Source organism: Alosa pseudoharengus, unplaced genomic scaffold (genome assembly GCF_046254945.1).
Source record: "Alosa pseudoharengus isolate Yale_2024_CS ecotype anadromous, Long Island Sound unplaced genomic scaffold, YU_APseudo_1.1 YU_APseudo_1.1_scf_23, whole genome shotgun sequence".
NCBI lineage: Eukaryota > Metazoa > Chordata > Actinopteri > Clupeiformes > Clupeidae > Alosa > Alosa pseudoharengus.
The window spans coordinates 13,344,312-13,359,509 of record NW_027468685.1 but is presented as its reverse complement, the minus strand read 5'-3'; the positions used below and the strand labels follow the sequence as shown (position 1 = coordinate 13,359,509).

At 45.8% G+C, this 15,198-nt stretch overlaps 1 protein-coding gene across 2 annotated transcripts in view; it reads left to right on the top strand.

Moving 5' to 3' along the window:
• Positions 1 to 339: 339 nt before the first annotated feature.
• LOC143140615 (ankyrin repeat and IBR domain-containing protein 1-like) overlaps positions 340 to 15,198 on the top strand; it is a 29,554-nt gene continuing 14,695 nt past the window's right edge. For both annotated transcript variants that reach the window (XM_076301639.1, XM_076301637.1), the window contains exons 1-10: positions 340 to 524; positions 4,061 to 4,412; positions 7,452 to 7,752; positions 8,908 to 9,090; positions 10,697 to 10,814; positions 11,606 to 11,814; positions 12,221 to 12,309; positions 13,379 to 13,523; positions 13,937 to 14,097; positions 15,019 to 15,107. In XM_076301639.1, the coding sequence (XP_076157754.1) occupies positions 4,225 to 4,412; positions 7,452 to 7,752; positions 8,908 to 9,090; positions 10,697 to 10,814; positions 11,606 to 11,814; positions 12,221 to 12,309; positions 13,379 to 13,523; positions 13,937 to 14,097; positions 15,019 to 15,107 (1,483 nt within the window). In that variant the 5' untranslated portion in view covers positions 340 to 524; positions 4,061 to 4,224. The remainder of the gene's footprint in view (positions 525 to 4,060; positions 4,413 to 7,451; positions 7,753 to 8,907; positions 9,091 to 10,696; positions 10,815 to 11,605; positions 11,815 to 12,220; positions 12,310 to 13,378; positions 13,524 to 13,936; positions 14,098 to 15,018; positions 15,108 to 15,198) is intronic.

Sequence of the window (15,198 nt, the reverse complement as noted above, 5' to 3'; positions counted from 1 at the left end):
CTGCTAAATCTGCATATGCATGTAGAACTTTCTAAATCTCATTTTACTTCAAAACATGGCAAAAGTATGAAAAACATTTTTAGATCTAATCAGATGAATTCTGGGCAGTGCAAAAACGAAATCACGATTGGGTCTCGTCTCGCTTGATTGACAGGACACAGACTCAAGCAATGAGTCTAATTTTGAGAAAATTAGAACTTGAATGGTAGATTATTACATTAATTTTCAAACAGGATGTGATGTTTTTTTTTTTGTCCGAGCCAATAGTAAGAAAACCAATCAAATGAGAGTTGCTAGCTGGGGAATTCTTTACGCACACCTACCCACCCCTTGCACGATCTGACAACAGTGTTTCTTCACTGTCAGTACACAGCAGACGCAGTGCTCCGTGCCGCTTGGCACTTCGTTTCAAGGCCAATAAACCATGATGTTATGAGGGTCTGACAAGTCTGGCTGTTGCAAGTCAAGTTGTTAAATGATTCCATTGATGTGTCCATCTGGTGTCCTAGCAAATCGATGATGGGGTACGTATTGCTGGTCGATCTAAGTGAGATGGCTGATTCTTAGGTGCTCAGAAAACAGACGGCATAGCCAGCTAACTAGATTGCTGTCACCCCAGTTTATGTAACTGCTTTACATTATTAGTGACAGTGACGTTAATGCATGTATTATTTTAAATAAATGTTGCCGTATATTGTTCATTTGGTGTGGTTTACAGTCTGGCATCGTGTGACGATGTAACATTAGCTAACGTTAACGTTACTCACTTTTATCACACAATATTCTTGATAGATAGCTGTAACTTACTATAGAATAGATCTAGTTGGCTCACTTATCCCTCCCTTACCAACATTAAGGCTATATGTAGACTCAAAACCTACTAGTTCAAACAGACTGATAATCTTGCTTGCCTGCCTGCCTAGAAAGCTTTGGCTATATCAGGATGTGTAGCTAATATTGTGTTATTCTGACGCTCTGTTAGCTACTTGGAAAGATTAACTTGGAAAACAGTCTCTAACAGTTTGGTGCCGTTGCATCGTTGATAAAACGGTCAAAAAGAGATGCTTGTTAGTGTAAAGTTGTCGTTCACTTCACGTGATGGTTGCACAGGTAGCATAATAAGAGTTAGCAGGTAACGGGGTATGAGAGGAAAACTTGAGAGCAGACTAACGTTAACATTAGCTAGCTATTGCTAAGCATGTCAACTAGTAATTGTTTTATTATTCTTCCACTTTCATGATGCAACTGCCTTGACGACACTAATTGTTGCCACTTGTTCAGCATTGTGCAAGTTTTAATTATAAAGGCGGTAGTGAACTGAGCGACAAGTGTTTGCTAGTTAGGTAGCTATGCTTTTCAGTACTGATGTTCGTAGCTAACAGCTAGCTCTAGTCTAGAGTTTAGCCAACCTAGCTTGCTTCAGGAGCCGGGGATTCGAACAAAGAAAACAAAATGACGAACAGAACAGAACAGACATACTTCCTCTTCAACCAAAGTGAATTATACACAAAAAGGCGTAATGTCCTGATTATTTTGCATCTGCACCTTTATGTTTACAAGTTTCCCCTAGTTCCAGTGAACACAGAATAGACCAGTCCCGTGTGAAATCACTGTTTTGGTACAAAGGATTTTGCTTATGTCAGACACTAACAGGGAAAGTGGAGGCTGTCTGGCATATTTACGCGTAGCCGAGTTGTTGTCTAATAGGCCTGCTCAACGAAGACCAGCGGGGTAGTATTCTGTATTTGTCCTTTGTGCCATATCTTTCTGAACAGCATTTTGTGTTGTTTACAATGTCAAATCACAGCAAATGAGTGGACACTTCCCATAACTTGTTGGCATGCTCCAGCAACAAAACGTGGCTAAACGTGGCATTTCAACCGACCTCACTGATGTGGAGATACAATCAATTGACCTCCTAGTTAGAGTAATTTAATATATTTAATTTTACTTTTGACCTCATTTCCTGAGTAGTTTATCTCACTCAATTTAACAACATTTTCCAGAACAAGCAGATCTTATGGCAAGATTGGCTGACCAAATCAGACCATTGCATCACATTGATTTACTGTCTCAAGAGTAATACCCCCACCCGGTCTTGCATTTGACACATACATAGGTCAGTTAAATGTGAGCATATTGGCGAGGTTAATTGATGGCACACAGTAAGTCAGCTGACAAGCTCAAAGTCACTAGAGAAAGACTCAGGTCATTTGTGGATGAACTGCACTGACTTCATACTCTTTGTTTTTGTGATGATGAGGCCAGTGACAGTAGGCCTCTTGTCCAACAGGAGCAGAAAGCAGTCATTGTGTTGAATCTATGTGACAATTCTGATCTCTCTGCAATGCAAATGGTGTTTGGCAGTTATAAGTTATGGATGAATGGTGGTTATGGACGACTGAGAGTGTGAGTTACAGGCTCTTTCTGTTGAAACGACTGTTGCCAGTTGCTAAATCATCTCTGCTTTGCATGCTGCTGCATTCTCTGGTAATTTGAGATTGAAGCAAAAGTTACTGGGGAAATGGTGCCAGTTGCCATAGTCCTAATTGTTTTTCCTTTGTGTTCATAATCAAAGTGCACATTCAGTGCTACCTCATTTTTGTTAAAGGATTGTTTGTGGGAAGAGTAACGGCTGGTATGTCTTCAGGCCCCTTGAATGAGTGACAGATAGGTGAAGAGCATCATGGGGGGCAGGGTTGCGTCTCCATGAATGGATATAGCGGGGCAGACTATGTGACCTAAAAACTGGCAGACCCTCCCCACCCCCATCCCACCCCACCCCTCCCAAAATGCACCTGCTGTAGTCCAGCCCTGTTTCTCTCACTCAGCCCCGCTTTTAAGTAGATTTATTGGAGCATAAAATGCCCCTGTCTCTGAAGTGTTGTTTTGTTTTTACTATTTGTCTTTACACAAGAGTTCCAGTGGCCAATTTCGGTGGCCCATGCGAGTGCCCAGTGTGAGCTGTGAGCGTCTAGCATCAACAAAAATGCACAACATTTCTTTGAACTGTGTCAGGTGTTGGGTCAAAGTGTGCCAAGTCTTCAATTACTAGATGAATTGTACCTGGAATGGAATTTCCCCTGGCTCTTGTTTGTTTATTTATCTCCACAAGTGTCAGGTTACCATTAAGAATATTTGTGGGAATGTATTGGGGAGAGATCTTTGCAAAGCACTGTAGGTTTTGACTTATGCATTTTCCAAAGACGAGTCATAAATCAGCATGTGTTTGACCAGATGTCTGCCGACAGTATATCTTGGCCCCCTTGGCATGAAATCAGAGGTTGCCATTGGATCCCTCTGATGGTAATTAGACTGTTAGTCTGAGTGCAGACTTCTGGCAGGACACAGGTCCTCTGGCAGAGGAGGGCTGAGTGGACTTACATCATCATCATCATCATCATCATCATTATTACTGACTCTATGCTTTCCACCGAGTTGCCGAGTGGAACGGTCAGATTTGAAAAGGCAAAAAGGGGCGGGGGGGGGGGGGGGGTAGGACGCAGCCAGGATGTCTGGAAGGCTCTGGCCTGTTGTGTACCCATCTGAAGTGTGGCAGAGTGTGGCCCTTGCAAGAAACAAATGAAGATGTTTCATGGGTTGTTAATGCATTTATAATAAGGAGATTTGTCCAAATTGTTCAACCCAGATTGACCGTACTCCAAGTTCTTCTTATTTACCTCTGGACACAGCAGTTAGTAGCTGTTAGCCATTATTATGTTAGAGCCAGTGCCATTATCTGAAGGGGATGTCGTAATCTGTGTATAGATTGCTATCATCTGCCGGTTATGTCGGGTCAGTGAATCTGCCATTATACTAAACACATTTAATTACACCCTGAGTTTAAATGATTTATGAGTACTTTTCCATGGAATGGCACCCATACATATGGAGTGTGAAGGGCTATATAATAAGCATCATTGTAAGGCTGTTGTGGTGTTTGTAGTCACACCAGCAGTTGTGGTTGGGTTGGTAATAGAAATAGAACAGTCAACAATGAGGCCTCGTTTAAAGAATTTAGCCACATATGCTAACTACTCTTGTCTGTCTCTCTGTGCAGGACCTGCAGTGGGCTGTTGACCCTGGTGGAGGGCAGGTGAGTGCAGCTTGACAGCAAGAGGCCCGGGGCTTGTTGAGAGCAAGCAAGAGAGAGGGGAGAACGAGAGGGAGCGTGTGTGTGTGTGTCTGTCTGCGCGCCAGCGAGAGAGGGAGAAGGACTGAGCGATGGGGAACACCGCCACCAAGTTCCGCAAGGCGCTGATGAGCGGCGACGAGGGCCTGGCGTGGCAGCTGTACGAAAGCAACCCGCAGTTCAAGGAGTCGCTTGACCCCAACGCGTCCTACGGCGAACCCTACCAGCACAACACGCCGCTGCACTACGCCTCCCGGCACGCCATGACACGCCTCATCAGGTGAGACCCCAGGAAGTGACACCGTTTTATTTTGGTTTCCGCTGTTCCATTTGGCCTGGTTAGCTGACCAGGTCAATGTAAACGGTTGGCCACTGCACACGCTAAACAGTTCAGTGAATGTATGTACACATACTCATACAAGCATGCATTCATTGCACAGTTCAGCTGTGTTAATTGTATGTAAGTGGTTTCTGTAAATCAAACTTCTCAGGTTCTCATTCTCAGTCATTTAAATTACTTACTCTGGTGTCAGTGTGTCTAAAGCTGCCCTCTGTTTGAACTAAAGAACATTTGATTTGCTGTCACAGACTGCCGAGATGACAGCTAAATGTATGTCGTGGTGCTGGCTTCTCTCGAAGGGCTTTAAAGTTAAAGGCTGCGAGGAGTTCTCACAGTTATTTCTTTGTGTGGAGTTAATCACATTACTGTAATTTATCATATTTTCTTTCTTAATGGTCATCACAGCGCTTGCCAAGGCATTTTGGACAGGAATCAAAGCTTCCCTTATGCAAGCATACTTTTAACTCTGGAGGGTGTGAGAACTGGATGACAGATGAGAAGTGCAATAGGTAGATGGACTCAGCAGTGTGTCAGTATACAGTACTTTGTGTAGTGTCAGCTATGTACTTTGGTAAGGCCATACTGCATTAAGTGGCTGTGAGACACTTTGCCCTTTAAAGGGTGCAAAAAAAATCAGGATGACCCACATTCAGATTTTTGATGTATGCTGCTTATACAGAGGTGTAGCCTGGCCATGAGGAAGTAATCCGGCTTGTAAGTTAATGCTTAACTCGCTGGACAGAGCGCCGGTTCAGTGTGAGACGACCCAGAAGGAACAAAACAGACAGGCCAGGCAGGTCAGGGCTCTAAAGTCCTGCATGTAGTCTCTCTCTCTCTCTCTCTCTCTCTCTCTCTCTCTCTCTCTCTCTCTCTCTCTCTCTCTTCTCTCTCTCTCTCTCTCTCTCTCTCTCTCTCTCTCTCTCTCTCTCTCTCTCTCTCTCTCTCTCTCTCTCTCTCTCTCTCTCTCTCTCTCTCTCTCTCTCTCTCTCTCTCTCTCTCTCTCTCTCTCCCTCTCTCTCTGCCTCTCTCACTCTCCCCCCTCATTCTTTCTCTTTCTCTCTCTCATATTGCTGTGTGTGTGAATGTTGAATGCATACAAATGGCATTTTCCCTGCAGTACTCCCATTCTAAAGCAGGTATGCCTGGTATGGTACATGGTCTCCTGACATGCTCAAACAGGGGCCCATCTCTGTATGTGGTTCACAAATACAGAAATCTGTGTGCGTGTGCATGTGTGTAGAGAACAGGCTGTTGTAGAAAGAAGAGAAAGTGAGATTGTTTTTGGAACAGGAAATACAGTGATTTTAGTGGGTTATACAGAGGGAAAGAGAGAGACCATAGAATGGAAAAAGAGGGAATGGAGCAACAGAGTGAGGGGGTCTTTTGACTTTGACTCCGGCGTCTCTGGGCAATTACCCCCATGGACAGCTGGCCCCCCTGCTGAGTCACTGTCCCTCCTCTCTTCCTCATCTCCACTTAATAATAGGGCCCTAAACGAGAGGGTAGGGGGCATAATTACCAGCCCCTCTCTCGGCCACCTCTATCCATTACACTAACAGCTCAAGGTGTGTGTGTGTGTGTGTGTGCGTGTGTGCGTGTGTGCGTGTGTGCGTGTGTGCGTGTGTGCGTGTGTGGAGCCATATTGAACATGACCATTGTCTGGTTTATATCACTGCTATCAGTGTGAAAAAGGGGGCCAAGGGGGAGATGAGAATGGGACTGGTCCATGGAGGCTATTTTATAAATATCTTTCTGCACGAGGCTCAGAAGCATTCTGGGAATGGAGGGACGGTGTGTGTGTTTGGTGGTTACGGTGGTTGTTTCTGCTGTTGATGGTAACGAGGTGGAGAACAGCATCTTCTGGCTTTTTGTGAAGTTATTTCAAGACCTAAGACGTTGATTTTTAGTACAACCAGTTTATCAGGATTTACTGGAAAGCAGGAAGGGCCTCTCTCTCTTTCTATGTAAGCAGGTGTGTGCGCGTGTGTCCGTATAGGTGTGTTGCTGACAGGAATTATCGAGCTGTTCAGGGGGTTACGTTAACCAATAAACTGCCAGTCAGCTCCATTTGCTCCTGCTTCTGCTGTCTTTCCTTTTAGCTTTCCTGGAACAAAACCGCTGAGTCATTCTCTTCGTATCCACATTCAAGCTGGCAGTAGCATCCAATGGGAGCCTTTATTGCTTAGGCATGGTTTAAAAAAAAAAAAAGGGGGGAAAAAAGCAGATGCTCCTTTCAAATCCCATCAAGGGTGTCAGCTAAAGCCCTGCTGCCCTCAATGCCCCCCCCCCCACCCCCAGCTGCTTCCCTAAAGTGTGTTTTCACGGGGGCGAGGCCGAGCGCTTTCAGGCTGCACTGCTGAGGGGGCAATCGGAGCCGTGGCCGTCTGGGGTGCTAATGCCGATATGATGTCTCCCTAATGCACTCGCGCACATAATGAAATATTGAGATAAGGGCCACGGCTTCTGGTTCTGAAAATATCCCTGAGATTTCCCAGCAGCGACGGGGTTAACCCTTCGACTGCCGGCACCGGCGGCGCCTGCCAAGTGTGACTCAGCTGAACTGTGACGAAGGAGGGTCTTTTTAACAATTGCTTTGTTTTCCTGGAGGCGCTCTGTACCTGTGCTTAGCAGAGTGTGTCAGCTTGTTTACTTTATCGCTGCAGATTGTTAATCATCCTCCTGGAGTTGTGGGAAAGAGACTCATATGTTCTTAAACACATCTGGTTAAACCTTATCAGAATGATGATGAGACGAGGCACATTCTGGTCTTTTGTATTGTGTCTTGCCATATCATGCAAATAATCGAATCTGTATTCTGCTGTTGCCAGCATCTCTATGCTATAGTATTGCGAACATGCTCGTTTACCCTTTGTTCGAGCTTAATAACATCTCCGTCCCTCCTCTTTCCTTCTCTGCTCCCTTCCTTCCTTCCTTCCTTCCTCCACTTTCCCCTCTTCTTCCCTCCATTCTCTGGCCCAGGTCCTTTCTCTTCTGCAAGGACGGCAACCCCAACAAGCGCAACGTGCACAACGAGACGTCGCTCCACCTGCTGTGCATGGGCCCCCAGATCCTGCTGGCCGAGGGGACCCTGCAGCCGCGGCTCCTACGTCCACTCCAGGACGAGCAGCGGCGGGCCGACTGCCTGCAAATGGCGCTCAAGTGGACCGGCGCCAAGCTGGCCGCTGGCGAGTATGAGCGGGCCGACGTCAATGCCGCCGACAACCGCAAGAGCACGTGCCTGCACTACGCCGCTGCCGGGGGCATGAAGACCTGCGTGGAGGTGAGCAGCGGGCAGGGTCAAAGGTCAAAGTGCTCGCGCAAAATCAACGGAAAAGATACAATTTCCAAAATAAATGACAGTTATTCTGACAAATTATTATATATATTTTTTTATGTTTATTGATATTTAGACTATAATGTGTATGTGTGGCATCCTGAAAAGAAAAGAAAAACTAGTTAGATATGGTTTCGATATTGCTATAATAACATTCTTATAACAATGGACCATCCATTATGAACCAGACATCTTCATTAAGAAAAGGGGAAATATGTTTTGCTCATTCTAACATTTATTCTAAGACCCTTTGAAATCAATGTTCCAGTTGATACTTTCAGATTCAGATTTATTCTTTGTTAAGATGAGGTGTGCAGACTAGCATCTTGTAGGTGCGAAAGAAACGTCCAGCTAAACGTCTCTGCTGCATCTGAGAAGGCGTGTGTTAAATTCACACTCTCCATACTGTGGCTGAGAACTTCTGCAGTTCCCAGAAATGGCTACAGGCAGCATTTGGAGGAAGGGTGGGGGGGCATAAATGTTCAAAAAGGTCAAAATCTTAAAAAAGCTTCTTATTCAAAACAAATCACTTGTGAAACAGTCTTTGCTGTCCGTGAGTGCCTCTAGAGGAATGTGCCTGCTGAATGGGTTTAGTATTGTGCTGGTGTGTTGTATCTTTCCACTGTGGGCTAAGCCTTTGCTTAATGGCCTTGGAATTTGGTGGAAAATTGTTATCACAGGAGGAGAAATCTTTTCCAGGAACAGTTATAGGCTACATGGCTTGGTCTAGGGTGTGACATTAGAGGTCAGTTGGTCAGAGTTGATAATTGCCTAAAAGCACTTGTACCTGCTGAAAGTCTAATTTTTTCACTATTTAAGAATACTCTAAAATACTATTTAAGTTTTTTGATTGTTTAATGTTTTATGATTTATGAATATGGTTTTCCAACATTTTGTTGTATCCTGGTATCCTGGTATCATTTTTGGCCAAATAATGTCCAAGAAGTTGTGAGACTTTGTTTTAGCAGTAAAGCATGCTGAAAAGGCCACTTCATCAATGCTGTCATCTGGTTGTATATTTAGAACAGCTTTCACTGCTATGCTCTAGTCTACATACAGTGTATTTGTGTGCACATTTTTGTGTGTGTGTGTGTGTATCAGCTGCTGGTGAAGAGTGGTGCAGACCTGTTTGTGGAGAACGAGGAGCGTGAGACGCCGTGCGACTGTGCCGAACGGCAGCATCACAAGGAGCTGGCCCTCAGTCTGGAGTCGCAGATGGTCTTCTCTCAGGACCCTGGCGCCCAGGACATCGAGGCTGAGTACGCCGCACTGGACCGCCGGGAGGTACACACCCGCTCGTCCATCCTAACCCTTATGCTGCTGTACAGCACATTTAAATGCGCTGTTCTTCAGCAAGTTCTCCTGGATGGCACCATGAACCTGCTTCAGAACGTTGATGGAGGCTTATATTTTTAAAGGGCTCTACGTGCAGGTTTAGGGAGAATGGAGCTTATAATGATGAAAATGGCTTTCCCAGTGAAGCGGCAAGAACCAACACCCTTCCCTACCAACACAAATATACACTCTCTTTCTTCCTCTCTCACTCACACACTCTTTCTCTCCCTCTCTCAAACACACACACACACTCTCACTCACTCTCTCTCTCTCTCTCTCTCTCTGTCCCCCTTTTCTCTCTCTCTCTCTCTCTCTCTCACACACACACACACACACACACACACACACACACACACACACACACACACACACACACACACACACACACACACATACATATACACACACATCCAATCCAGTTCTTTTGCAAAAGTCATTTTGGAATGAATAGATTGTGGACATGCTTGAAGAAATACGACTTTAAATTGTAATTTAGAGGTAATGTGATTTTGGGTCTAAAGTCCTGGCAGTGGTGTCTCTGCAAAGTCTGCGAGACGGAGGGTGTGCCTTTAGCTCCTGGCCCACAGTGGGAGGGGGAGGGAGGCAGACTCTCTTTAAGCATGCAGATCAAGGCTGAGGCATTGTCTCCCAGACAGACGTCGGTCTGTGGTGCCGTCACAAGTTTCGATCCGTGACAAACAGTACCGATGTCATCTTTAATAGATTACAAAGGAGAGACGAAGGCAGAAAAAAGGCGGGGGACGCAGAGAGACAGAGTGATACAGAGGGGAGCAGAGAGAGAGAGAGAAAGAGATGAGACGTGGATGATGTTATGAAGTATGACGTATGAAGATGTCACAAAGCAAACACCCGAGCATCACTGCAACAAGCTGAGATCATTTCCACAAATACCATCAATGCAGCTCAAACACACTAGATGATTCCTTGTCTTCAACTGTGAGTGCTATGCTGATTAGCTGACAGTGACATTTAAAAGCCACCTTGACAAACCTTCTGTAACAACAATGCATGTATGTCTGATGAGAAATTAGGAACATGCCGTATATTGGTATCTATTACCTCTGAAGCAGTTGTCCACCATAGAGGTTGTCCTGTAGCCTGCTCTGAGAAGATGGGGGAAGGTCAGTGAGTGTTAGGGATGTAGCCATGGCGACAGGGAGACCTTTAAGTTGCAGATGGAGATGAGGGGATTTTGGCCATCGCGGGGCTGTGAATGTGCTAATGCTGGGTTTGGTGCGCCGAGGTGGGGGAGGACGGTCAGTGTGTGTGTGTGTGTGTGCAAGAGCAGGGTGACGCCACTGGCCTGTTTCATAATGTCTTTAACAAACCGGTCATCCTGGTTAGCTTCCTCCCTCTCTCTCTGCCTTCATCTATTCACTTTATGCACAGTTCTCACTCTGTTTTGTTTTGTTTTTCTTGTACCCTTGCCTTTTTTATCATACTCTAATTTATGCTCTCACCTTTCTTTCTGCCGTTTTCCATCCCTCTCCCCTCCCCCTTCTCCCCTCTGTCTCTGTCTCTCTCTCCTGTCTAGCCGTATGAAGGGCTGAAGCTGCAGGATCTGCGGCGCTTGAAGGACATGCTGATCGTGGAGACGGCAGACATGCTGCAGGCACCGCTGTTCACGGCCGAAGCTTTGCTGCGAGCGCATGGTACGCCGCCCTAAACACTGCCCGAAACCGTAAACACAACAACCAGTCAGAAAACCTGACCTCCCTAAACACGCCACCAGTCCAAACACCTGAATGCCCAGAACCCTAAACACGCTACCTGTTAAAACACCTGAACTCCTTAAACACGCCACCAGTCCAAACACCTGAATGCCCAGAACCCTAAACACGCTACCTGTCAAAACACCTGAACTCGCTAAACACGCTACCAGTCAAAACACCTGAACTCCCTAAACACGCCACCAGTCCAAACACCTGAGCTCCCAGAACCCTAAACACGCTACCTGTCAAAACTCTCAGAACCTTAAACACTCCACCAGTCAAAACACCCAAACTCCCTAAACACGCTACCAGTCAAAATACCTGAATGCCCAGAACCCTAAACACACCACCAGTCAAAACACCTGAACACCTGATTAATTCACCCTGCTGTGGACACATCAGAATCACATGTCAGAAATGCTTAACATGCTAAACATGTAATTACAAGTGCATACCAGAGACACTGAACATACCAGATGAAAGGTCACCCTAAACTTGCTAAGGCTGAGCCCTAAGGGTCAACATAGGTCTGCTCAGCGCAACTTAAAGCATGTTGGATCTCTTACAAGTTTTGGAACCCTCAGCTGCTAAAATCTTTCCTGAATGTTTGAAGCATACAAGCTGTGCAATAGCCTGAACATGAAGCCTCTCTATTTAAGGAGCATGAGTAAACCAGTTACTTCATCTCTGTCTGTTCATGATCTCATCCCATCTCTCTCTCGGTGGTCCAGACTGGGACAGGGAGAAGCTTCTGGAAGCTTGGATGTCCAACGCCGAAGACTGCTGCCAGCGCTCGGGGGTCCAGATGCCAACGCCGCCCCCTAGTGGCTACAACGCCTGGGACACCCTGCCCTCCCCCCGCACCCCGCGCACCACCCGCTCCTCCGTCACCTCGCCCGATGAGATCAGTCTCTCCCCGGCCGAGGACGGCCTTGCTCTGGTCAGTGGTCCATGCGAGGACGACGATGTATGAGCGCCTGTCATCGGATTAATCATCATTTGGAATTGGCTTATGTGTACTTTGTGTCATTGGGCACTAATGATTTGTCTGACTGATGAATTACTAGCCCTCCGTAATTGACCACAGATGTAACAGCATATGTCAAATCCTGAAGGAACTGGAAATGACTGATTCAATTGTGCAGATCATTTTTTGGGGGGAGCAGCATACAGTATGTGTTCCTGGCTTTTGGAAATGTGTGCAAGTGTAGATTTTATAACTGCTTGAGTGTCACGTTGATCGATGAACGCATGTCGGTATGCACACACACACACACACGTCAGTGACCGATATGTGTCCAGTGTGTGTTCTGACCACGTGTCTAACTCTCGGCCTCCTGTTTCAGTGTGGGATCTGCATGTGCAGCATCTCTGTGTTCGAGGACCCGGTGAACATGCCCTGTGGACACGAGTTCTGTCGAGCATGCTGGGAAGGGTAAGGAAGGGACGGGAAGGGAAGGGTAGGGCCAACAAAGATTTAGTTGTTATGCTCAAGGTGCACGGGGGACGACATATTTTATACTGACAAGGAACTGAATTGCATCCCCTTTTGTTGTTACACTGTATTTGTTGTGCTATCAAGCATACATTGAAGCCTCACCATAGAAAATGAAGAAAAAAGGTTAATAAAAAACTCTTTAGTAGATACATTTGATGGAGACATTAAATCTCCTCCCTGTTGATGGAATGGAAAGCCTAAGTAGGTAAAAAATGCTCAACAAGCTGTTGGCATGGTTACAGATAAGGAGGGAAATACAGAGATTGAAAGCATTTCTCATGAAATAAAGTAATGTCATGACATAAGTCACTAAAATCACTGAAGTCCTTCAGAGCTCTTCTCAGCCTCTGGCCCTGCCTCACTCTTGTTAGCACAGACACTCGATTTTCTCTAAAGACCAAGAATGTGACCTAGAAATTATAGTGTTGGTTTTTGCAGGCTTTTCAAGGCTTTGTACCTGCCGGAGCCTGACGTCAACCTTGGCCTATGTAACAGACATTAAAATAGATAACGACTTTAAAAAGGCCGCACACAACACTCCTTGGTTTTTACGCAGAACTGGCCGAGCTGCTTTCTTTCCGTTTATTGCATTGCTGTTTGTCTCCAATTACTGGGGACTAAATATGGTCACTTCCTTGAGTAAAAAAAGACAAAGTTGTTTGTTTGGCGGTTTGTAGAGCAAGACTATTTGTTTCTGCTCTGGGGAAAACGGGATTTTCGTCTACACTTTTCATTTTTCATACTCCGTCACTCCTGCTTTCATACAAAACTATGTCACCTGCGTCACATTACATAAGCGCTCACTCACTGAAGGTGATGCAGCAAGCTGAAGAGCGGGGGTTTATTCAGGGACACGTCACAAGTGTTCTGTCACTTCCTCCACTCACCCACCCCAGTGCCAGTGTTCGTGTCACGGTGAGGTGGGGGAACTGGGACACAGCCCAGGTCTTCCAGTCCTTAAAGCTCCTTCACTGGTCTCTCTCATGTCCTCCTCTCTTGCTGGCAGGTTTTTGAACCTGAAGATCCAGGAGGGAGAAGCGCACAACATCTTCTGCCCAGCCTATGACTGCTTCCAGCTGGTTCCAGTGGAGGTCATAGAGAGTGTGGTTTCCAGGGAGATGGATAAGCGCTACCTTCAGTTTGATATCAAGGTATGACTCAGGAGGTTTTTCTGGCAAACAATGGTGGATATGTAAGACTGTTGTGGCATAAGACTTATAATCTCCTAGGGAGCAACTGTATATGGTACAAGTGATAAACAGGCAACATATTAAGGTTTAGGACATTGTAAAGCACTGCACGGAAGCACTGAAAAATAACATACTTGATTGTTATGTGAAGTTTACGTTCAAATCATACAGTATATTCGTAGTTACTTGTATTTTCCATGTTTCTACTGTGAAAAAAATGCCTTTTTAGTATTCTACATGTGTAATTAAACACATGTAGAATACTAAATTAAAAATGCCTTTTTAGTATTTTACATGTGATTTACATTTACACTGCCACAAACTACCTCACCTGCTGACCACCTCTCCACGGCCCTCTCCCTTCTCCCTCACAGGCGTTTGTAGATAATAACCCTGCCATCCGCTGGTGCCCCGTGGCCCGCTGCGAGCGGGCGGTGCGCCTCACCAGGCCCAGTCCTGCCTCCTCTGACCCCCTCAGCTTCCCCCTGCTGCGCGCCCCTGCTGTGGATTGTGGGAAGGGCCATCTATTCTGCTGGTGGGTTAAGACTAACCACATACTGCGCAATTGCGCAATTTACAGTCCAAAGCAACGCATGCTATTTCGTTGGGAGATCTGCCCCGAATGGGCATTAACTTAGCATTGCTTGACTTAACATGCAGCACATGCCATGGTTAGATACCAGGGGCAGCCGTGGCCTACTGGTTAGCGCTTTGGACTTGTAACCGGAGGGTTGCCGGTTTGAACCCCGACCAGTAGGCATAGCTGAAGTGCCCTTGAGCAAGGCATCTAACCCCTCACTGCTCCCCGAGCGCCGCTGTTGTTGCAGGCAGCTCACTGCGCCAGGATTAGTGTGTGCTTCACCTCACTGTGTGTTCACTGTGTGCTGAGTGTGTTTCACTAATTCACGGATTGGGATAACAAGTGAAGACAAGTCCTGGGAAGTCCAAGTCCCTCACGGGATCAAAATAGTATATATACTTATACTTATACTATACCTCTTTGCAGCTCAATTCAGGGCAAAAATGCGAATATAACAGTAAATGTAAATATGATATGTACGTGGTGGCCCTATACTAGTGTGGTTAATGTGTGCCTACTCATTGCGGTTGAATTCAAGTGTGTCTGAGAAAAATGCAAATATAATTGCAAATGAAAATATGATACTAGTGCGGCCCCTTACTAGTGTGGTTAATGTGTGTCTACTCCTATTCAGGTTTGTCTGATTAAAAATGCAAATATAACAGCAAATGTAAATATATACTACGTGGCCTTTTACTAGTGTGGTTAATGTGTGTAGGCTACTCTTTACATGGGTGCAGTGTTCTCCCACATTCTGTCTCAGCAGTAACTGTCCTCTGAACTTGTCGTTATGGCTCAGTGATTTCTCCCAGGACTTGTCTTCACCTCCCTGTCTGTCTGTCTCTCATTCCAACATGTTGTTATCCCCGTCTCCAGGGAGTGTCTGGGTGAGGCCCACGAGCCGTGTGACTGTGAGACGTGGAAGCTGTGGCTACAGAAAGTCACCGAGATGAAGCCAGAAGAATGTGAGTGCTCAGGGGACTCTGGGAATTGTAGTTTTTCTATGTGCTGTAATAACACATTTTGATGAAGCCAGAAGGGATGGAATGAATTCAA